Below are 23,431 nucleotides of genomic sequence, written 5' to 3' on the forward strand. Positions count from 1 at the left end.
GTTTTCATTTATCGAGCTATTTATATGGTTTTGATTTTTCTTTATTTAACAAGAAACATCTGGTGTCTTATGTCATCAACCTTCTCCGCATCCATACCCCTGTGGTCTGAGCCCCTCGGTGTCACAGTACAGAACCAAATGGTCTGGTGACACCACTGACTCCTGACCTCCAGCCTGGCTTCAACCTCCAGTGCTCTGTGACTTTTTGGGTACATTTTGCCTTAGCAATTTTTCCAAAAGCTATAATAACTGCTTTAAGTCCTCTGTCAAGTAACCTTTCTCTTCCTCCCTCCCAGTCTTTTTCTTTCACAACTTTACCTTTTTACTCTCAGAGAATATAATGCCACAAATCACGTTAGTTGCTATGTTTGCTAGTTAACATTCTAACAGCCTGCACCCAAATACCCTTTCCATGTATTATAGCATTTATCTTTCTTCATCCTAGCAAAGAGAGATTATTAGTTACATTTTGCAGATGAACAAATGAGGCTTAGATAAGCCAAATATTTTGCCATAGTCTGGAGAGGAGGGAAGCCAGGAGCTGAACTGCTTTTTAAAAATCAGGTCGGACCTCTTTATCATTTTTCAGCTTTTAGTTCACTGAAGAGGAGGGAGGGATTTAGTTCACTTCCAGCCCTCTTGGTTTAGTTGAGCATATGTTTCTTTTTTCTACCTAAACAGCTGTCTCCATCTGAGCCCTGGATTGCACTCCACACAGACTTCCTTAGAGACCATGCTCATAACTTATGCATCCTCCCTGCCAGCCCTCAGACACACAACTCTGCCTCTTTCTGTGCTGTGGCTCTGCCTCCATTCTTCCCATCATGGCACATAATCTTCAAAGACTCTTCTTGTACAGCTTCTCAACTAGCACTACCTCTTCAACCCACTCTTCATGATTCTCCTTAACTGGCTTGCTTGGGGTCCCAGGTACCTCCTGTGTGCCCAATCCACAGGGACTTGCAATTTCTATCTTAGCTGGCCTCTTTGGTGCTATTGACCGCTTTGTGAAACTCCTCTCCCTTTGCTTTCTTGACTCCCTTGCTTTCCTAGTTTCCTCTTGTGACTCCCTGGATAGTCCTCTTACCCTGCTTCACAGGCCCAGGAATGACCTCAAATTGTACACAAAATGCTGGGTGACATTTTTCTCCTAAAAACGTCTCTGGCTTTTATTAGAGTCTCACATGTGTCTTTGACTCAGCAAAGTTTAAGACCAACACCCTGCAGGTATGTTACTCTGGATGATGTTTTCGATGGCCCTGATTTCAGCTGTTACCTCTATACCACTGATGCCCATATCTTATATCAATCATGTTTCTTTTGTTGGCTCTCGATGCCCATGTACAACTGCCTGTTGAACCACAGATGTATCTAAGAAGCCTCAAGCTGAATATGCCCCCAAAGTGAGGTTATCATTTAATATACCAAAACTCCTCCTTCTGTGTCCTCTCTCTGTGATACCACCACTAGGCAGTTTCTAAGCAAGCCAGTGGGCGTCCTTTATTCTTTCTCCCTCCTTCTTTTCTCAGGCAGCCATGCTGTCCATCTACACTTCCACTATTTTGCCGCAACCCTTCTAATCGGGACAGTACTTCCTGACTGGCCTTGATTTCTGTAACTACTGGGTGCATCAGTCCCGTCTGCCTACAGTAGCTCCTCCTGAGCTTTTTGGAGTCAGGTCTAAAACTTGGCCCCTTCCTCATTCTTTCCCATAACCTTCCGGGGAGAAAACTCAAATCCACAACGACACTTGAGACCCAGCCATGTACTTGAGTATTCCTAAACACACATTATGCTCTGAGCATGTCTTCAGTAGACTGTATTCTTCCCTCACTATGTCTAATCCCTGTGTCTGGAAGGCATTTATGCAATTGGCCTCACTTGCCAATTTATACACACCTTGTTGGACAAAGTTCCTGTCACCTTCTCTGTGAAATCTCTCTGATCTCTGCCAGACTTGCATTGGTACCCATTGTCATTGGACCACCTGCTTATACATCTTTTTACAATGATAATATTGCAGAACCCTAGAGAGTCCTAGTTGCCATGGCTTGCATGTAAGTAGGTAACTACAAATATTTGTTGCATAAATAAGCAAAATCAGTGATATTCTGTTTATAATGCGATTCTGTTTGCAATTCTGTTTTGCAGAGCTAAATAAATGATCTATCTATAGTTATCTTGCTCTTTGGACCTATAAATAATGTGAAATGCAAAATTTTATTTTCATTAGTATTTCATAGTCAAGAGGCCAATTTGACTAACATTTTCATATATTAGCACCATAAGATTAAGAAATATGATCATATGAATATTCATTTGGGATTAAGGAATTATTGATCTAGTAATAAAGAAGAAAACAGTTTCATGTTAGGTTGACTTCCTATATTAAAACCATTAATGTTGATGAATAAACAAATGAATTTTTACATGTTTATTTCTGCATCATATATCTTTTGCATTTCACTACAGGGGCAAGTGGCAGTCGATTATTTGTATAATTTCCTCCCCCGCCAAGCTCTGAGTCATTTCTTCCTCACAATTCAAGTCGTGAACAAAACTCTCATATATGAATAACTTAAGTGTTACCAAATTTAGTGTAATATCACATAAATACCTCATTGTGCCGCTGGGTAACTTCAAGTATTACATTAATTTTTTTAAATTTAATTTTTAAAAGGAGTAATTCAGTTGTTTTGAGTTGCTCTTGCTCCAATGAAATATATTGGCTTAACATGGAAAGAGGTGTTGATTTATCCTTTATCCAGTTAGGAACTAGCTTTTTTTTTTTTTTTTAATTATTTATTTTATAAACATATAATATATTATTAGCCCCAGGCATACAGGTCTGTGAATCGCCAGGTTTACACACTTCACAGCACTCACCATAGCACATACCCTCCCCAGTGTCCATAACCCCACCACCCTCTCCCCACCCCCCTTCCCCAGGAACTAGTTCTTATTAGAGCCTGTGTCCTTTCTCCAACCCCTTTGAATCTGGGGATTTATTATTGCAGTTAAGATTAGTCTATACGGAGATACCTGGGTGGTTCAGTCCATTAAGCGTCCGCCTTTGGGTCAGGTCATGATCCCGGGGTCCTGGGATCGAGTTCCACATCAGGCTCCTTGTGCAGCATGGAGCTGCCTTCTCTGCTTGTGCTCTCTCTCTCTCTCTTTCTCTCTCTCTGTCAAATAAATTTAAAAAATCTTAAAAAAAAAAAAAAAGAAAGACTACTCCATACATGGAAAAAAAAAAACCAACAACAAAATAGCCCATTTGTGTAGCTGGCATATTTGTACCGAGGATTATCTCCTAATTCCATTACCCTCACAGGTGAAACACTTAGAGTTTCCATTCTGCCCTTTCAGCTGCCCAACATTTTGTATCATGGACTATTTTTTCATATTTTATCACCCTCTTCCCTCTCCCTGCCCTCAATCAGTGAATGTGCTGCATCCTGTTATCTTCCCTCCACTTACCAAAGAGTAAGTATTTAGAATAAATACCAAATCAGTACTAAGTTTGAACAGAAGGCATGCCACTGGTTTAATTTGTTAGTCTCTTGTACAACCACATTCAGTTATATTATTTAGCTGGGGGCTTCTAAAATAACTCTCTTAAATCAAATGAAATGCAGTTTAACAAATACTTAGAGAACATCAGTATCATGTGTCTTTAGGTATAGACATGGAGAGATGGCCATGCATAATCCCTCCCCTTCTGAGACTCTCTGCTTTTGTGCATAATACATGTAAACACATAATCATAACTATAATGCATTGAATACTTGCTCTGTGCTATGTTTAGACACATATATTAACTGCGTTATTACCTTGATTTCTCAGATAAGGAGACTGAGTTTCAAAAGATTGAACAACTTGCTCAAGGTCTCAGTCATTAACTGATGTACCCAGGATGTAAACCCAGGATGTGTTACTCTTCAGATGTAGTGCCTTTGTCTAGGTCTCATTGTATCCCAGAAGGAGTATCTAACGGCAGAGACAGAGGAGGAATCAACTCTAGTTATGGGAGTCAGAGAAGCAGCATTTGAGTTGGGCTTTGAAAAATGAAATGTTCACCAGGTAAACAGTCTAAAAATGAATAAGAGATCCTAAAAATTTTAAACATTGAGAAAGGCTGATGAAGGAGATCTCTTAAGGCAGGAAGCATTTTAAATTACTAAAGACATATCTCTTTAGTGATATGACTTATTACTTTCAGCTCAGCACAAGCAGATTAATTTTCAGAAAAAATATTAAGCCTGATAGGAGCTCCTTCATAATGTCATTAAATGTGAAGTTTCATTTTTCAGGTTTTCAACTTACATAACTGAAATTATACTGTGTATATTTTCCTAGGACTTGATTTTTTTGCTTGAAATTGTTTGTGATAACCATCTATGTAATGTGTAATTTGTGGATGTATGATGCTGTCCTTGACTCATTTATTTCATTACTGTATCCGTTTTGTGAATTACAGATTTACCTACAAAAAAGTCCAGTGACTTTTTTGTAGCTTCTAGGTTTTTTTTTTTAAATATATAAGCAGTGCTTCAATAAAAATTATGACTCCTAATTGTATATAAAATATAAAATTATTTGCATATAAAAGTTATTTTTTGTCTTCTTACTCTATGCCTAGGAATGAAATTCTGGGGTCATAAGGTAGGTACAGTATAGAAGGGAGAATTTTGGCCCCATGACCTTGCTGTCTAGTGTCACACCTGTGGTCATGTTACTTATGTGGCAAGAGGAATTTTGCAGATTTAGTTAAAATTACTAATCAGCTGACCTTAAGATATGAAGATTATCATGAATTATCTAAGTAGGGTCATTGTAATCACATGTGCCTTTAACAACAGAAGCAAAAAAAAAAGGCAAAAATAAAAGTAAAAATGTAAAAACAAGCAAAATTCAGAACAGGAAATGACAGAGATGCAGCTGATGGGAGTTATTGAACTTTTCAAAAAAAAAAAAGCAATTGTTTTTGTGTGTGTGTCTTTTTTCTATTCTCCATTTTCTTTATCTCTGATCTAATCTTTATAGTTCCTTACTTCTGGTACCTTTGAGTTTACTTTGTTCTTTTTTTTCTAGTTCTTTGAGGATTAAAGTCATGTTGTTCATTTCTAGTCTTTTTTTTTTTAAATCTATGCATTTACAATTATAAACTCCCTCTTGGCACTGCCTTCATTGTGTCCTATATGTTATAGTTTGTTATATTTTCATTTTCATTGTTTCAAGGTATTTTCCAATTTCTTTCATGACTTTTTTTTTGACCCATTAGTTGTTTAAGGATATGTTGTTTAATTTCTATATATTATTTTATTTTCCAATTTTCCTTCCACTATTTTTTGAATTTCATTCCATTGTCATTAGAAAATCTATGTTGTCTAATTTCAAGCTGCTTTAATTTGTTAAGGCTTGTTTTGTGACCTAATATGTAGTCTCTCCTGGAGAATGTTCCATGTGCACTTGAGAAGAAGTCTGTTCTGTTGTTAATTGGAGGGAGTGTGCCCTTTAAGTCCGTTAGGTCCAATTGGTCTGTAATGTTGTCCAGGTCCTCTATTTCTTTATTGATTGTAGGTCTAGTTGTTCTATCCATTATCAAAAGTGGAGTGTTCAAGTGTTCTACTATTAGTGTGTTGCTGTTGCATTATATTTTATTAACACACTGCTGGATTTTTGTTTAATACTATTTTTTTTTTTGCATACAAAATACTAAACTAGTAGAATACCATAGGTTTTTTTTTTTATTGTGCAATTCTAAGTATTCTTTCTTGCCTGCTATTCCTTCTTTTAATAGTGAGTTTTCAGAAATGTCTTAAAAATTACATATTGTCAGGGCACCCGGGTGGATCAGTTGGTTAAGCATCTGCCTTTGGCTCAGATCATGATAGCAGAGTCCTGGGACAGAGCCCAGCATTAGGCTCCCTGCTCAGTGGGAGTCTGCTTCTACCTCTTTCTCTGCCTTTCCCCCTGCTCATGTGTTTTCTCTCTCAAATAAATAAATAAAATCTTTTTAAAAAATTACCTTTCATCATTAATTTCTAACTTGAATTTTTTTTGGTCAATAAATGTGAAATACCTTAGTAAATATTCTATGACATAGTACATGGTCAATTTTAGTAAAAGTTCCCTAAATTTAAGAAGATTTGGAGAATGAATAGAAATTGCTGAGATAAAAACGTGGCCTTGAGGGGTTGGTAGGGTGAGTATTCCAGGTTGAGTCTGGGAGAAATGAGACATCTGTTTTGGATTCAAGGAAGAAAAAGCATGGCTCTGTTGAAAAAATGGCAGAAAAGATGAAATTAGAGATTTTTTTTTCAATGTTTTAGGCTTTCTTTTTTTTTAAAGATTTTATTTATTTATTTGACAGACAGAGATCACAAGTAGGCAGAGAGGCAGGCAGAGAGAGAGAGAGGAAGGGAAGCAGGCTCCCTGCTGAGCAGGGAGCCCGACTCGGGGCTTGATCCCAGGACCCTGAGATCATGACCTGAGCCGAAGGCAGAGGCTTAACCCACTGAGCCACCCAAGCGCCCCGAAATTAGAGATTTTACAGTGGCTGTATTTTATAAAGGATATTATGTCTTAATCAGTTTGAAATTATCGTAGGATCTGTATAAAACCACTGGAAGATGGAAGGCTTCATGATTAGAATTCATGATCAAATCAGTCTGGCATCGATACAGGGTATAAATTAAAGGAGTACCAGATTGAGGCCAGTTAGAAATGAGAAATCCAAGCAAAAGTGTAAAGGTATGAACTAAGGCAGTGCTAGAGGTAATGGAGAAGTATTAAGAGATAATGGAAAAAGGTCACAGTTAGGGAAAAAACAATAAAAAAAAAAAACCCTGACTGCATCAACAAAACACAAAATCAAATCAAACAAAATTAAACCACCTAGTCTCTCCAGAGACCATTTATTCTTCATGTGTCAGTTTTAGAAATAATTATTCATCTTTAATAATTCTCTTGAGATGTATCTTCAGCTTCTTGGTGATGAGTTCTATTCTTATTATGGGTTGCAAAATATAATAGAAGAATATGAGTCTGTGAAACTATTTTCAAAATTGGCTTTTTTGGGTAACTTTCTTTTTTGGTATTATTTCTTATACAGAAAATTGACCAGAATAGTACCAGAAACTCCCAGATACCCTTTAACCCAGAATTTTTACTTTCAACGGATGTTGACTTTGTCCCAAGTGCTTTCTCATTTTCTCCCCCACTTTTTTCCCCTCTCATTCCCCTCTCCCATATTCTAGTTCTGAGAGTAAGTTGGAGACATTGTGTCCCCTTTCCTCTAATTTCTTGAGTGTGTATTTCTTACCAAGGAGTTGATGATCAAAATCAGGAAACTTCACAATGATACCCTGATGTTATCTAATCCGTACTCCATATTAAAATTTCAACAATTGTCCCAATAATATCCATTGTAGCTGTTTTCCCCCAGTCTAAAATTTAGTCAAGAATCATACATTGAACTTAGTTGTCCTGATTTTAGTGTCTTTTAACCTGAAACAGTTCTGTAGCCTGTCTTTTCTTTCCTCACGTTGTTTTTAATAATCTTTTACTTTAGAATAGCTTTAGATTTAAAGAAAAGTTACAAAGGTAGTACAGGGAGCTGTTACATATTCCTTACCCAGTTTCTTCTAACATTAATGGCTTACATTCCCAATGTACATTTGTCACGACTCGTAAACCAGCATTGATACATTACGGTTAACTAACTCCAGACTGTATTTGAATTTTAGTCTTGTTTTTTTTGTTTTTGTTTTTGTTTTTGTTTTTTTTTTTCCCACTAGTGTACCTTTTCTTCTTACACAGTTCTTATTTAGGATACCACATTGCATTTAGTCATCTTGTCTCTCAGTATCTTTTATTTTGTGACAAATTTCTTAGTCTTTCCATGTTTGGATGACGTTGACAGTTTTGGGAAGTATTAGCAGATATTTTGTAGAATGCCCCTTAGTTTGGGATTGTTTTTCTAATGTTTTTGTCATGATTCGATTGGAGTTGTAGGTTTGGAGGGAAAGGCCACAAAGGTGAAGTATCCTCATTACATTATATCAACGGTACATGAAATCAGCATGACTCATAGGTAGTGATGTTAACTGTACTAACTGGCCAGGATAGTGTTCGCCAGGTTAAAATGGTCAGCATATGCTACACATATCCTTTTGTAGTATTGTGAGTTTTTTATGTTTTAGAGCTATAATGTCAAATGCAGAGAATCCTGAGATCATTATATCTTCCTAATTAATTGAAACTTTTTCTTAATTACATAAGCAGTCTTTTAAAATTTCTAGTAGTCTTTTAAAATTTAAAATCTGTATGTTTGCTATTATTGTAAGTCCACTGGTTTTCAGTGGGTTTAGTTTTTTCCCCCTTCATATGTCTTTGCATTCTTTTCTTTTGAACTTTCTAAGTCCTTAAATTTTGATGGTTATTGTAAATAGCACATGGATGACTTGTAGGTCCCACCAAAGTGAATGTTTATTTAGAATTCATGCTATGATCAAGTAATGTAGTCATTGTGATCAACCTTTATGTTGTGTATCAGTCATTTATTGAATTCTCTACCTTGTGAGTCTCTCCCTCCCCTCCTTTTTTTGGTCTCTCATTTTTATGTTTTAAGGTGCCATTAAAAAAAAAATCCCCAAATCAAATTCTGCAGGGTTACCCCTTCTTGTCTTTCTGGTTTTCCATCTTCAGCTTTAGATTGGTCCTTACTTTGTTGCCCAGTAATTAGAACATTTATTAAGACATTTTGGCAAATTTTATTCAGCATTTTAAAGTACTGAAAGTACATGTTCAGTCAGGGTGTTTAGTTTGTCATAAGATTAAAAAAATGTAAATCTTGAGATTGTCAAATAGAAAGAAGAAAATAAAAGGTATAGGTAGATTAGAGTGATTAAGATTGCTGTAAGGATGCCAAAAATGGTATATATAATATTCCAAAGAAAAACATGCAAGGATAAATTACTTGACCTTTTAGTTGTAAAGACCTGGAGAAAATAGAAGATCCTGACATGTACGGTTACCCTAGCAGGGAGCAAAAATACAGAGAAAACAAAACTTTGTTTTAGGAAGTTTCCTGCATAAGCTATGAGATGACACTTTTATCTCAAGACCCGATGGTGCTCTTCAGAAGAAAATATTATAATAGAAAGAAAGAAAGGATTGTGGAATTTTACAATAATTATAATTTTACATTGATACGTTTATAGCTCAGATATTTTAATTTTTCATTCTTTTACCTTCTTCCCAGTCATGATAACTAAAGAGTCCAGTCCCTTTACCCATGGAGAATAGGGGTTATGTTTTGATACATACACGCTGACATAGATTATCAGAAATGAGTTATATTTTTGAGGACAAACGCACTTGTTGGGCTCTAATTCCACAACTTGTAGTTCTCAGGATGAACTAAAGGGTCTGTGAAATGGGACTTAAAACAGGACAAAAGAAGCATGACGTGTACTGTGAGAGCATTGGGATTTTCTTTGGAAGATTCTCATGGACTTGTCTCTGTATTCCCTCATGTAAAGCTGGGAACCATATACATAACTTGTATTTTCCTGGTGGACTTCGCCCTTGGTGTCAGTTGGAATTTCTATGAGCATAAGTACACCAAGCACATGTAAAAAGAAAAATGTATGGGAGTTTTACTTTCTTTAATTTTTTCTTATGTATTATATATTTTCATTATATTTGGAGCACCTGCTGTGTGTAGACATTTAACTCTGTTGGCTCACAAGAGGTCTGTGTCGTGAATTTTACCCTACAGAGGTTATAATCAACTTGAAAAAAGAAAGGGAAAAAATAGTGATTGTAACAAGTTAGGGGTAATTAAATGCTAAGTGTCATAAGAATGCAGTGATGGCTCAACTTTATATGAGGTTGACCAGGATGAAGTTTCCTGGAACAAATGGAATGTTATCTGGAGATATGGAAGGTTTGAGGTGAAATAGGGAACAGTTAGTGTGCTGAGGTATATCAGTGAATGGGAATAGCCACAAAAAAGAAATAATCACAAATAAGTAACCATGTTGATGAAAGGAGAAAGAACTGTTGAAAACCAAGATTAGGAATAGGTTTTAATCGCATAATGGAAATTTTAGAACCCATGGAGAAAATTTTATTATATTGTAGATATTATATAATATTATACATATTACATACGGTAGACAATATGAAGCTCTTGACAGTTCTTGGACAGAGGTCTGACATGTTGAAAGTGATCAGTTTACCTTCATTAGGAAATGTGGGTCCATAGGATAAACTCAAGGTTGAAACTAGGAATATATTTTGTTAGGAAAGAGCCCACCAAATAGTAGTATGCTCTTTATTTGGTTCCATAAAAATGAAATGTATAATACTAGTTTATATTATAAATATTCATATGAATTATTAATATATAAATATATTTTTTATTATAGAGGAATTCCAGGGAGGAAATGTGGTACAATCATACTTACAGCAGAGGAATTAAACTGTTGTAGGGTAAGTAAATATTTCTTTGATTTGAAAAGTATTTCCAACCTTTTTAAAAAGTATTTCTGAAACTATTCTTAAATGATTGATTCTTGAGTATTTTGGCAAAAACATAATTAAGACTATATTATATAATTTTCTAATCTATAAAATATCATTGTAGATACTTAGTTACTTTAGATAGAGAGACTACATTTGTAGTCCAAAAAGGATATCAGTTATTTTAACAGTCTTTTTAAGGAATAGAAATTATTAAAATAGAACCTAATGTCAGTATTATTTGGGAGGGGGCTTTAATACTAGGAATTATCAGTTGTACCAATCAGTTAAGTTCTTGCAAAATTTTGAAGATGAAGGGTGATTTTCTAGGAGTACTTCTAGTCACCTAACTTAAGTTCTTTTGCCTAGTATACTTGTTTTTATACTTCTAATTGAATTAATTCAGGATTTATATAAGCTCCCATTTTTTGTTAGCTTGGGAAGCTCACATTTGAGGAAGGGACCAGCTACCCCTCCAGCTAGGAATATGATGACATAGAGTGCATACTCAGTTTTTTTAAAAGATGGCTATTTTTAGTTGTGATTGGCTGATACAGCCGTTGACTCATGTTCAGTGATTTTACTGTCATCAAGAAATGAAGTGATGGCTGTGACACTCCACACTGGAAGTAGTAATAGCTCTCTGAATCTGAAGTCGATATTGTTTATTTAATGTGGCCCAGCAGATCCCTGGGAACTGTTATTTCTAGGGGAAAAAAAGAAGTTTTCCCTGGATTAAATCTCTAAGGGTCTTTATTTTCAATTTCTGCTTCATGATTTTAAGAACAGAAGTTCCTGAAGAATACTAAAAACTTAATACTGTGACATTGGCTATAGTTTTCATTTGGAGAACAGTTATTTAATATCTGAGTATGTAACTTGAATCTCTAGAGTATTTTCTTTAAGGACAGTTACTATGGCTTTCTATACATATATTTCTAGGACACTATGGGCAGAAGTCTGCCTGATACTACTTGCCAGCAAATGATGGAAACTGGGATTTCTGTCAGGTAGGGGGTGATCAGTGAGATAACAAAAGGAAAGTATAGTTACAGTGTTGTGAAGATGATTAAGCAAAGATACTAGAATTTAAGTAGTTAAAATGCATTTAAATTGATGCCCTTCTTCTTCCTCCATTGTCTGTGCACCTGTGGGTAGGTCTGGCCACCTCAGTCTCAGTGTTCTCCTGTGTAGAATGCCCAGAACCTACTCACAGTTAGAATGCCATTAAACAGAGTTGAGTTTGGGATTTGCTATGAATTTGTAGTTTGTCTTACCAAATCACTTGACCCTTCTGTTTTACTTTCCATATTTGCAAGGGGGAGAAAAAAACGACATGTGAACCAGTCACTAGAATACTTGAAAAAATTCTCCCAGGTCTGCTAATTAAGCACCATAACATTAAATCTGAAAATACAGTGTATATGAAAGCATTTTATATATACTAAGAATACATTACAAGAAGTACAACGTAGTACAGAAATATTACCTACCATCCTTTTTTGTTGTTAAAATGGCACAATGATTTCTTAGCATTATATCATCTAATCATCTTTTGTACTTTGTGTCTCTAAATATATATATATATATATATATATATATATATATATATATAAAATATGTGTTTAATATAGTGAGGGAAGGAAGAGAATAAGAAGTTCAAGGTCAATAAGATACATGTTCCTTGTGTTGATATTAACATGCTGTTTTGTCAGACTCTTGACATTCAAGGTGATTTTATGTAAATATGCCAATGAACACATTATTTTTAGTTCTATTTCAAAATAGAACCAAGATACCAAGGGCATAGATTGAGTATGGCCAAGTTGCATCTTAAATATCTTCCACTTTGAATTCTGCTGTTTTGCTCAGAAGAACAGGAAAGAACAGGAATGTTTCCATGCGAATGAAGTAGAATCTGTTACTTACTAATTACTTACCACTCTTCCTACTACTAAAGCTTTTAGAATATCTGGAATTATCATTTAATAAGTAAATACATAGTTATTATGCTTAACAATTACACATCTAATATTTTAAAAATATTGTTTAAATCATGACTTAACTTCACTTAGGCGTAGTATGTTCTCTTCTTAGCTACAGCCTTATTGGTAACGAGGATCATTAAGATATATAAACCTTGAAATAATATTATGATGCTAGTATAGCAGAAGAAACAAATGTATTCAAAGCAGTGTTCATAGTTACTTTGGAAGAGACAGTGCCTTTTATTTTATTTTTTTAAAGATTTTATTTATTTATTTGACAGACAGATCACAAGTAGGCAGAGAGGCAGGCAGAGAGAGAGAGGAGGAAGCAGGCTCCCTGCTGAGCAGAGAGCCCGATGCGGGGGCTCGATCCCAGGACCCCAGGATCATGACCTGAGCTGAAGGCAGAGGCTTTAACCCACTGAGCCACCCAGGTGCCCTGAAGCAGTGACTTTTAAATGCACATTTAGAATCTTGAATGAAGTAATTTTACTTCACATTTGACATCATACAACTTGATGGGTTTTTTTTTTCTTTCTTTAAAATACATTGTTATTAACTTGAGCATAAGCTTTTTAAAATCAGGACACCTAAATTTCAGTCTTGTCTCTTTCAATACTCAGCTGAGTGAGGTTATAGTCTTGGAGCTTTAATTTCTGCATTTGTAAAATGCTAGAAGTCTTCATATATTCCCCAGATCATTACTTTGCAGAATAAAAAAGGGGCAGCATTGGAGAGATATGTAAATTATAAATTTGTACAAATATTAATTTTTAGTGTAATAATTTTAATAATCTCAACCTAGTATTACATAGTTTATTTCAAATGCAACTTCTGTAATATATCTAGTCAAATGCCAGCATATGAATTAATGTTATTTTGAAGTTATAGTGGGATGTTTTGTTCACTCGGTATTTTAAAAAGTAGCTTGAGATTATCCACAAGTAATATTTTTCTTTTGGTTGATTGATTCCACAATATTCGTAAAACATACAAAGTGCTAGTCCCTGAAATGGATGCTTGGAATACAATGGTGAGAAAAAAACAATAAAAAACAACCCTGGTCCTTGTCTTTAATGAACAAGTAGTTTCTGGGAAGGACAGATATTAATTAGATGACTGTGTAGGTAAATATGTCATGATATATACTAAGTGATCAAATATAAGAGAGTATAATGGAGAATCCAATTTATATTGGGGAGGGAGTCACTGCAGATCTCTGAGAAAGTAACATTTAAGCTGAACCCTAAGGAGTGGTTTTCCAGTTAAATGAAAGAATTCCGTTGGAATGCACCGTTTGCATAAGGTTGTGAGGAGAGAAATAATTGTGTCTGGTGTGTGGTGGCCAAGGACTAAGAAGAAGAGATGATTAAGACAAAACTTTGCAAGAGAAAGGTGGAAAAGGCTGCTCAGCGCCCATTTGGTGCTGAACTTTGTAGATCACATTAATGATTCTGTGTTTATCTTAAAGACAAGAGGAAGCCTAGAAGCATTTTAATTATGAACAGTATTATTTCTTTTATGTTTTGAGAACATTACGGTGTCTGTTGAATGGAAAGTGTTGCAAGAGTAGAAGGAGGAGAAAGAAATATGTGCTACTGTGAGGGAGAGGGAGGTTGGACTAAGGTGATGCAGGGTAACCAGAGTGAAGATTGGAGAACTATCTTAAGAGGTGCAGTGGTGAGACTTGGTTTAGATAAAGGGTCAAGAAAAGAAAGGAGTCAAGGACTGCTTCCTTGAGCACTTTGGGTGGATGAGTGTCACTAATGGAGCTGGGAAAATTGTAAGAGAATCAAGTTGGATTTGAATTAGTTAGAAGTGCCTATGAAGCATTTGAGCAGATTCTGCTCAAGATATTGGCAAGTTTGTAATACTGGTGTGGAGTATTGAAGAAAGATCTTAAAATTCTCTCAGGTGGCATTAAGCACAAGAAGTTAAAAAAAAAAAAAAATCTTTGCAATGATGCTTATGCATTTCTAAAAGTAGGTAAATGCTTGTCTTTCCTCCACAGAAAGTAGATTTCATTTGTGCTAGATACAGATGGAATTCCTGCTAAGTTCCTAACTTGGATGAATGCAAAAAAATATTTCCCCTAGGTGTGTATAATTTAGTACATTGAAAGCAATCCTTATTTTTTATTTTTAATTAGCTACTTGTTTTGCAAGTCTTAAGGAATATAATTTGAAAAATTACAACTTGGTACTATGCTTACCAGTGATGAAAATTTGTTTTAATAATATTTACTTTCTGTGAAAATTTACTCACAATCAATTTGAAATATGTACATTTCAATAATCTATTATGTACTTTGACTATATCAGAGTATTTTTTGTAGTTTGTGTTTTGGTCCATGTGCTTTGGGAAAATGTCTTACAGTAGTGATTTTTTTTTTTTCCTGTAGCAAGGACAATGTCCTTCTCCTGTGTTCTTAGAAAACTATTCTCTCTTAAGGCCATTTTAAAAAATGTGAAGGTGAAAGGGCATTCAAACCAAACCAAAACAAAGAAATCAAAACCAGTCCTTCTCTCTCAGTTTTGCTCCCGATTTTATAGTTTGTTAGGGTGATTTTCTCACTGCTTCCTTAAAGAATAGTATAGGAATTTATTATCTTTCAACCTCAGATTTGAAAAGTGATCATGATTGAAAAGTTTGAGGTGATAGTGGGGTCCATGTTTTTCTTGCCTCTGTTCTTTTAATTTTCTTTAAAATGTATATTGGTCGCTATTCCTGTTCAGAAAGTGAAGTCTAGAATGAGTGTTCCTCTGGCAGAAGTTACTCCATCTGTGTAGTAACACAATTACAATACACTACATCTTTATAGCTAAAATACAAAAGTAAATTATACTAGTATACCAATGCTTTGAAAACCAGAAATCTAGACCTGTGAACCTCTCCAAGGGCAGAGATGTCTTCTTCATCTCTCTATTCCCAGATTCTAGCCTGAGTATTGCTTCAGAAATGTTTGCTAAGTAAGTATACGAAAGAATGCATGAAAAAGAAAAATAGTGTTCTCTTGTGCCGTGTTCCAGAAATACTAAAAGGAAATAATGAAAACTTTAGTTGGATTTTTAAGTACTGCTGGACTCTCCAAAAAAAAAAAAAAAAAAAAAGTGGTGATTAAGAAAGTGCTTTTTTTAGTATTCTTCACAGTTTCATCAAATAGCATTTAAAACTGCAAGCTCTTAATTGATTCTGAATTACTTTGACCCCCCATCTCTTCCCAAAATTGTCAGTTAAAAAAAATCCAAAATACTGATTTTAATTGTTAAACTACTGTGTATTTCCTACTTTTTAAAGGTGCTCGTCCTATGTAATTGAATAATGTTTAACTTCTTAATTTATGATACTCCAACTTGTTTACTTATAAGCTAACCCCTGTAGCTTATGAGTACTTAAATATATACATCCATAAAATGATGGATTTGGCATAATAATTAACATCCAAATATGTAATTACACTACAGATAAGCAGGGAAGCGTTTTACTTTCCTTGAAGCCCAATGTGATAGAATTATTAAGACTTTGTGATGCACTTGTGTATAGTTAAAAAGGAACCCTTTTCCCCCCACTAGATTGCAAGCTATATGGTCAGCCTGGATCTGTCTTGTACCTTATCTAGTGAGCAAAGATATCTTAACATGTAATACATGATAGATATGTAATAGATGCTTAGTAATTATTTCTGGAGAAATTAACAAACAGTTGTGCTCCAAAAATGTGTACTTGAATAACTGAAGATAAGAATGAAGATCTCATATTATATAATTTTGAATACCTATAGTCATCTACTAAATGTCATTTTTTCCACAGAGAAATGTTAGAGGTTTTTAAAAAGCAATAGTTCTATGACTAGAGCAGAAACTTCCGGAGTCAATTGCTTAGTCTCACAATCCTTTACAAAGTAATTTCATGTTGTCCGGGATTCTTACACACTTGGCCATTTGCATTAAGATGGTATATTTGTCTTCTTGTCAAGTCTTGCTTGTGATCTGCAGTTTCTAGTTATTTATAACTGAGGTTTTGAGATATTTTATTAATTTTGTTTGTAGGATGCTGTTCTGATGCAATTTTGTGCGAACAAATTGGACAAGAAGGACTTCTTTGGAAAATCAGATCCTTTTCTTGTTTTTTATCGAAGTAATGAAGATGGCAGGTAGATTTATCTTTTATTTTTGACTCTATAGTAAGAATGATACTTGAAGTATTTTTTTTCCTCAGAGCAGCTCAGTGAATTGATATGTTTTGTATGATATTAAAAATGATTGATTTTCAGCTTCAAAGAAACATTTCCGCTAGGCTTTCCCTAAAATTATAACATTGCCTTAATAGGATGGAAGAATTATATTTTTGTGGAAATCTAAGATGCTAAAGCTAATGCTTCTGGTTATAAAATTGAAGTCTTAAACCATTTTTTTGGAGAAGGATTAGGATTTTATGGGTTCCTTTTTATACTTCGGGGTTTACCCATGTGGAAAATACTGGACAATGAAGGAACCAGTCATTTGGCAGTCATTTCAAGGGAAGAGAAAAACTAAAGAATGGTTCAGGGATTTCTTTGTGACCATGTTGTCCTGTCTGAACTACTTGTTTTCTGAGTTTGCTATTTTTATTTTTACCAGTTTTCTTTACAAAGATTTGTTGTACGATGATAGAATTTCAGTCTCTCACACATTTAATACTACTCATGAGGGTTATATTATGGAAATTTATTATGCTTGTGTAAAAATGATAGTAATTTATTCATTAAATGAAATGAAATTATTAAGAAGAGTACGGTTAATCAAAAAAGTCATTTAAAAACAACTGTTGCTAAAATTTGGTGGATCTTACTTCAGAAAACTTTCCATTTACATTTACACACAGAAAATTAGGTCACCATCCATATCTAAACATATATTTTAAAGCATATGTATTAGTGTATATATATTTATATATTTATGTTTTGTTTTGATGAGTTTTGAATGAGTAAAAGTGCTTTTCTCCACACTTTTTATGTGTAAACCTCTTTTTTTAACTGCAAAGATTTTTAGCTTTATTTTTAACATTTATTTGAATATGAGGCTATTTGAAAAATTACCTGTTGCCTTGTGTGTTTGAGGCTCATTTTATAAGATAGAGCAAAACTTCGTTTTAACTGAAAGCATTAATAAAAATCCTTAACAATATATGATTATAAATTCTTATTTTTTTGCTGTCACATTTATTTAGTAACTTAAACTGTATTCATAATTAGGTAATAATTTTCCTTTGGAATAGCTGGGTTTTTGTTTTTGTTTTGCAAATGGTTTCATGTAAAGTACTTTAATAAAGCTTCATTCAAAGTATTTTAATAAGGCTGTTTAATAAAAATATTTTTAATACTGTTTTTAATATATGTGCAGTTATATTTAGGCAGCAATAAATAAATAACTCACTGAGATGAACCACTTTCTTAAGAGCAAAAGTTCCAAGTGTCAACATATTTAATTATTATGGCTGATGATACTAGAAATGTCATAGAATTTTGATTTTGCCATAAACAAAAAGGCCAACAGTAGCGTGTTTGTTGAACATGCTCGTTTGAAGACGGTCAGTTGCTCTGTTATCTACCTCTGTCACTACCTGTGGATCCTTGGATCTAGATATCATTTGTGTAGCTATCCATCTGCATCTACTACCATACCAAAGGCTTGATATATATAAGAATGTGATTCAAGAGAAGAGAAAGCCCCTTTTTAGATCCTTAAGGATGTGTTGTATTTTAAAGAGAGGCAGAAGCCTATTTCTAAAGCAAAACAGTACACTTGACCCTTGTACAAAATGGGTTTAAACTCCACAACTCCTCTTACACATGGATTTTTTTTGGATACAAGACTGTATATACATTTCCTCTGAAGATTTTTTAAAATAACATTTTCTTTTCTCTAGCTTACGTTACTATGAGAACACAGTGTATAATACCTATAACAAACAAAATGTGTGTTAGTTAACTGTTTATATTATCAGAAGGCTTCCAGTCACAGTAGACTATTAATTCATCTTTGAGGGAGTCAAAAGTTATGTGCAGATTTTTGACTGTGTGGTAGGTCCATGCCCCTGACCCCTGTATTATTCAAGAATGGGTCAGTTATGTATGTAATTTTGTCCCCATGAGCTTTTCTTAACCATTTTTGTGTACTGTCTTTTCTCTCTGTTCCCTGTCTAGTCCTCCCTTATCTCCTTTGTTTTTCTTCGGTTTTAGACATCTCAATGACCCTTCTTGAGTTTGCACACTCTATCCTCAATCTTTCTTTTGTGGCTTTTGCCCCTAAATTGTTTTCAGTGAGTCAAGTCTGAGAGCATTTGACCACAATATATTCTCTTGAGCTCTGTCAATTTAGTAGCAGGAGTCTGTTTAACTGGTTGAGGATTCTACCAGGGAAGGGGATGGCACTAATGATACCAGTCTTGTGATGAATACTTGATCCTTCTATGTTTCTATTTGGTCTCTCTCTCTCTTTTTTTTTTTTTTATTTGACAGACAGATCACAAGTAGGCAGAGAGGCAGGCAGAGAGAGAGGAGGAGGAGGCAGGCTCCCTGCTGAGCAGAGAGCCCGATGCGGGACTCGATCCCAGGACCGTGAGATCATGACCTGAGCCGAAGGCAGAGGCTTTAACCACTGAGCCACCCAGGCGCCCCTCTATTTGGTCTCTTAATAGAAGTAGACTCCTCTTACCTGAGAGGAGGGAAATGGACTCTGAGGCTTTTCAAAATGAGAGTATTTTCTTGTGTGGGTTAAATGCAGCATGTTCAGTATGGTGCTTATGTAATATTCTCATGTTCATGACTGTTACAGGCATCCCAGTGTTTGGAAAACTTCATTACTAAGGTCTTAGTGAAGACTGGGTTTGGGTGTCATTCTGACCAAGATCATTTTATATCTCATGAACTGCTGCATGTATTTACATTAGGCAAGAACATTTCTAGGACCTGATTCCTGTATGGAAATTGAATGGTCTGGTGGAAACAATGCTGGAGTTTGAATCAGAAAAACCAGCTTTAACACTGCATTGATCTTATCTCTTATTGTGTATTCTTTAGGTCTGTAGAGCCAATGGTTTAGATAAAGAAAGAACCATAAACTTAGTGTCTCACTGTAATTTCATGATGTTTATTTTAATCAAAGCCCTTGGGCCTCTCCAAAAATCCTACTTTTTTGCTTGATCCACCAAGTTTCCCTCTCTCCCAGAGAGTTCAGCACTTCTGCCCACTTTCTTCTTTACTGAGGTTCATCCTTCTTATTTCATAAGAAAATTGAAGCAATTGGAGAACTTTCTCATCACAACATCTGCAGTGCACTCTACCTTCCTGAAGGTTCCTGCAAAATGGCTATCTGTGGTTCCAAGACCACAACTCCTTCATAGATGCCCTGAGTCCCATCCACTTTCATCTACTTAAGGACATTGCTCCAGTCTTTCTCTTATGCATAGTAAATTGTTTCCTATTTGTTGGATCTTTCCTTTTTTTTTTTTTCCTTAAAATTTTAATTTTTATTATTTATTTGGGGGGGCACACAAGCATGAGGGAGAAGCGGACTCCCCACTAAGCAGGGAGGACCCTGAGAGCGTGACCTGAGCGGAAGGCAGACGGTTAACTGACTGAGCCACCCAGGTGCCCCTCTGTTGGATCTTTCATTTAGCATACAACCTTGCTGTTATTTCTTCCTTCCCAGGGAGAAAAATTGAAAAATAACAAAAACCACAAACCTTTCTGTGGATTAATCTATCCCCTGAAGCTAACCCCAATTTCTGTTTATGGCTAAACACCTCAAATATATTCTCTACACATGTGTCTGTTTCTCCTCTCTGTCTTAAATCCATCCCAGCCAGGTTTTTGTCCCCAACACTACAACAAGCTAATATTTTGGGGGAATACTGATGACCTTCATGTTCTTAGCCATAAGATATTTTTCACTCTTTCAGTATGTCCTCACAATTTTTATAGAGCTTATTTACAGAGCAGCTTTAGAATTTATTGAATCTGCAAAAGATTATTTTTCTTAAACTTATTGCAAAATCTCATTGCTTTATATTGTAGTGAGCTTATCTTTAAAGTTCTAAAACCACAAATCTCTTTTTACTAAGTCATATACCATCTGTAGGAAGATTGACATTTGTTCTACACACACAAAAAGGGAAGAATGCCTACTAAAGCAATATATCATAATCAAATTATGAAAATAAGTGGAACCTTTTCTTTTGTTTTTTACAGTTTTACAATTTGTCATAAAACAGAAGTCGTCAAAAACACTCTAAATCCTGTATGGCAAGCATTCAAGATCTCAGTCAGAGCATTATGTAATGGTGATTATGACAGGTAAAATAAATGACAGCTTTTCTGAGAGTTTGGAATATTTCCTACAGACTTTGTATCTAATAATCTAAGCCAAATTTTTAAAAATTAAGGTGTCTTCTTTACGTATGTAAATGTGTATTTAACAAGCATAGATGATTTGTTCAGAATTTTCTGAATAACTTTTTTTTTAATCCATGATGATTTGGGGAAGAGGGATAATTTGACTCAAGTTTGGTTAAACTGACTGATTTGCCAAGACCAGAAATGTACTAAGTGCTAAAAATATATTAAATATTAGTTTGTTTTAACATATTATTCAAAAATTACCCTAAAATTTTCATTGCCTCAGTGCTTTCATTTGGTATTATCTTTCTAGAGAGCGATAAGTAAATATGGAAGCTACAAGGCTATGACTAGCTATATTATCAACTTTGATGCACTCTTGAAAATGTTACTTGGTATCACTATTCTCATGGTCATTGAATCATAGAAGTTCTATAGATGTAGAACAGGGAGATGCTAGTGTTTTACAAGTAGGTGGGTGGGGTGGCCCTGAAGATACTCCTGCAGTATACCTAAAGATTCCTTAATATCAAAGTTTTTTTCTTCTTTTTCATATGAGAGTTGATTATAAGGTTATAATATAAAAGCCCTTACCTCCAAAAGGAAAGCAAATAAATAGAAAGTAAAAATCAAGTCTCTTATCTTGTTACTTGAATATTAGAAAAATGCAAATTTGTTCTATTAACTAATATCATAGAAGGCATTGTTAGCAGCATGCCATGAAATTTATTTTAAAACTCGACTGTCATTTTATTCATTTGGAAAGATCATAACTTTATTTAACTTCACTCATTCTTTAAGAAAGTGGTTCTTGTAATGTGGTTCATGATTAGCATCACCTAGTTAACTTTGTAGAAATTCAAATTCTCAGGCCCCAACTGAAACCCACTGAACCAGGAACTCTGGGCATGAAGTCTAACCACTCAAGTTTTGAGAAGCCCTCATGTGATTGTGATCCATGCTGAGATTGAGAAATCTTGCTCTAACACAGTGGTTTTCTAGAGAAGTAGCTGCATAACTTCCTGTTGAGGAGCCATGTCAGATTATACATGCTTCCCCCATATACTTTCCCTACTCCCTTTAAAGAAGCAATGAGATTTGAAAAACCTATTTTAAGATATAAGTCAAAATACAGTAATAAAATCAGCAAAATCCATTTCAAAGTATTTGTAAAAACCTATAAGCATACATTTCATCTAAGAAAATCTATAACTGATTTTTTTAATTCTCAATGATGTTTTTTAATTGTACTAAGTAACTTTATGTGTATGTTTTCCCCATGGACAGAACAATCAAAGTAGAAGTATATGACTGGGATCGAGATGGGAGGTAAGACAACGTCTTTTATTCTGGCACTTGAAACTGAATATGCTTTAAGAAGTATATTGAAGTGAACACATTTTTTAAATATTAATCTGCAGATTTCACATTTGTCTTATTTTTCTAAATGTTAGTGAGGTGCTTACATGAAATTTTAAGAATTTATGTAATTTTTCAACTTGGAGAATAAGATAGAGGTCTTCCTCATTGCTAGTATTGTAGTAAAGATTTTCAACTAGGACTTGAGTTTTCATTGTACCCCTTACCAATGTCTTGTGTTATACCTTCATAGTACTGATTCTCAAATGCGTGGGTCTCGTAATCTCTCTGAAGATTCCTATAACCTTTCTATCCATGTCATTCGTAGGATCCCAAATGGGTACCTGAGTACCCTTCCCCCCTAAAAAAAAGACACATACCTCACAAACAAAAAACAAACAAAACTAGAATTATGTCTGGTGATTCACAATGCAAATGGATGTTCAGAACTCCAAAATCATGTCACATGTCATGTCACACATGTTAAATCCTGAAAGAGAGGGGACTCAATACTTTCTCTCTTTCCTCATTTTTCCACTGTTTCCACTGTTTTGAAGTGTTGTTAAATCATGTTAAGCCACGGAACCCAGAAATGCTCACATCTCACCTTGCCCTACAGAGCTGCCTCTGAAGGTCTTCCTGAAGGGATAGAAATGTACAGGTGTCAGGGGAGAATGACAGGAGCAAAAGCAAAGGACATACTTAATTTTGCTTGGCTAATGCCCTACACTCCAACCCAAAGTTCTCTGAAAAATAGAACTGAAGTGTGCGGTTGAAGCCCAAGATCTAAGCAACGCCTGTCTCACCACATTTTATATAAGTCAACAGCCTAGCCTGAAGGGTTGAGGGTGTCTGGATACTTGAACATTCCTGGTAATGTAGGAACAAGTTCAGCTGAGAAGTCTGGGCTGTCCTGAGAAGACATCCTTTCTGCTACATAGATTAGGAAAATGGCTGACTGGAGAGCCACACCCAGCATGTAGGTGACATTGGACCTGCATTCATTTGCACACATGGTCTAATTTGTGGAATTTGGCTGGAATTTGGCCCAGCTAGTATTTTCTCCTTTTCATGGAATGAAAAGGGAGGATAGAGAAAGAGGTGAAGACACTATCCCATACTTCAGGTCTCACCAGATAACTGATTTCTGTCTTCGTGTGATATCCCAAGCATG

The 23,431-nt window shown here is 35.1% G+C and overlaps 1 protein-coding gene across 2 annotated transcripts in view; it reads left to right on the forward strand.

Annotated features, from left to right (window-relative positions):
* Nucleotides 1–23,431, forward strand: part of CPNE8 (copine 8) — a 205,200-nt gene that overhangs the window by 93,583 nt on the left and 88,186 nt on the right. For both annotated transcript variants that reach the window (XM_047742512.1, XM_047742511.1), the window contains exons 7-10: nucleotides 10,440–10,503; nucleotides 16,571–16,674; nucleotides 20,752–20,856; nucleotides 22,186–22,227. In XM_047742512.1, coding sequence (XP_047598468.1) covers nucleotides 10,440–10,503; nucleotides 16,571–16,674; nucleotides 20,752–20,856; nucleotides 22,186–22,227 — 315 coding nt within the window. The remainder of the gene's footprint in view (nucleotides 1–10,439; nucleotides 10,504–16,570; nucleotides 16,675–20,751; nucleotides 20,857–22,185; nucleotides 22,228–23,431) is intronic.

The sequence above is a fragment of the Lutra lutra genome, chromosome 8 (assembly GCF_902655055.1).
Source record: "Lutra lutra chromosome 8, mLutLut1.2, whole genome shotgun sequence".
Lineage (NCBI taxonomy): Eukaryota > Metazoa > Chordata > Mammalia > Carnivora > Mustelidae > Lutra > Lutra lutra.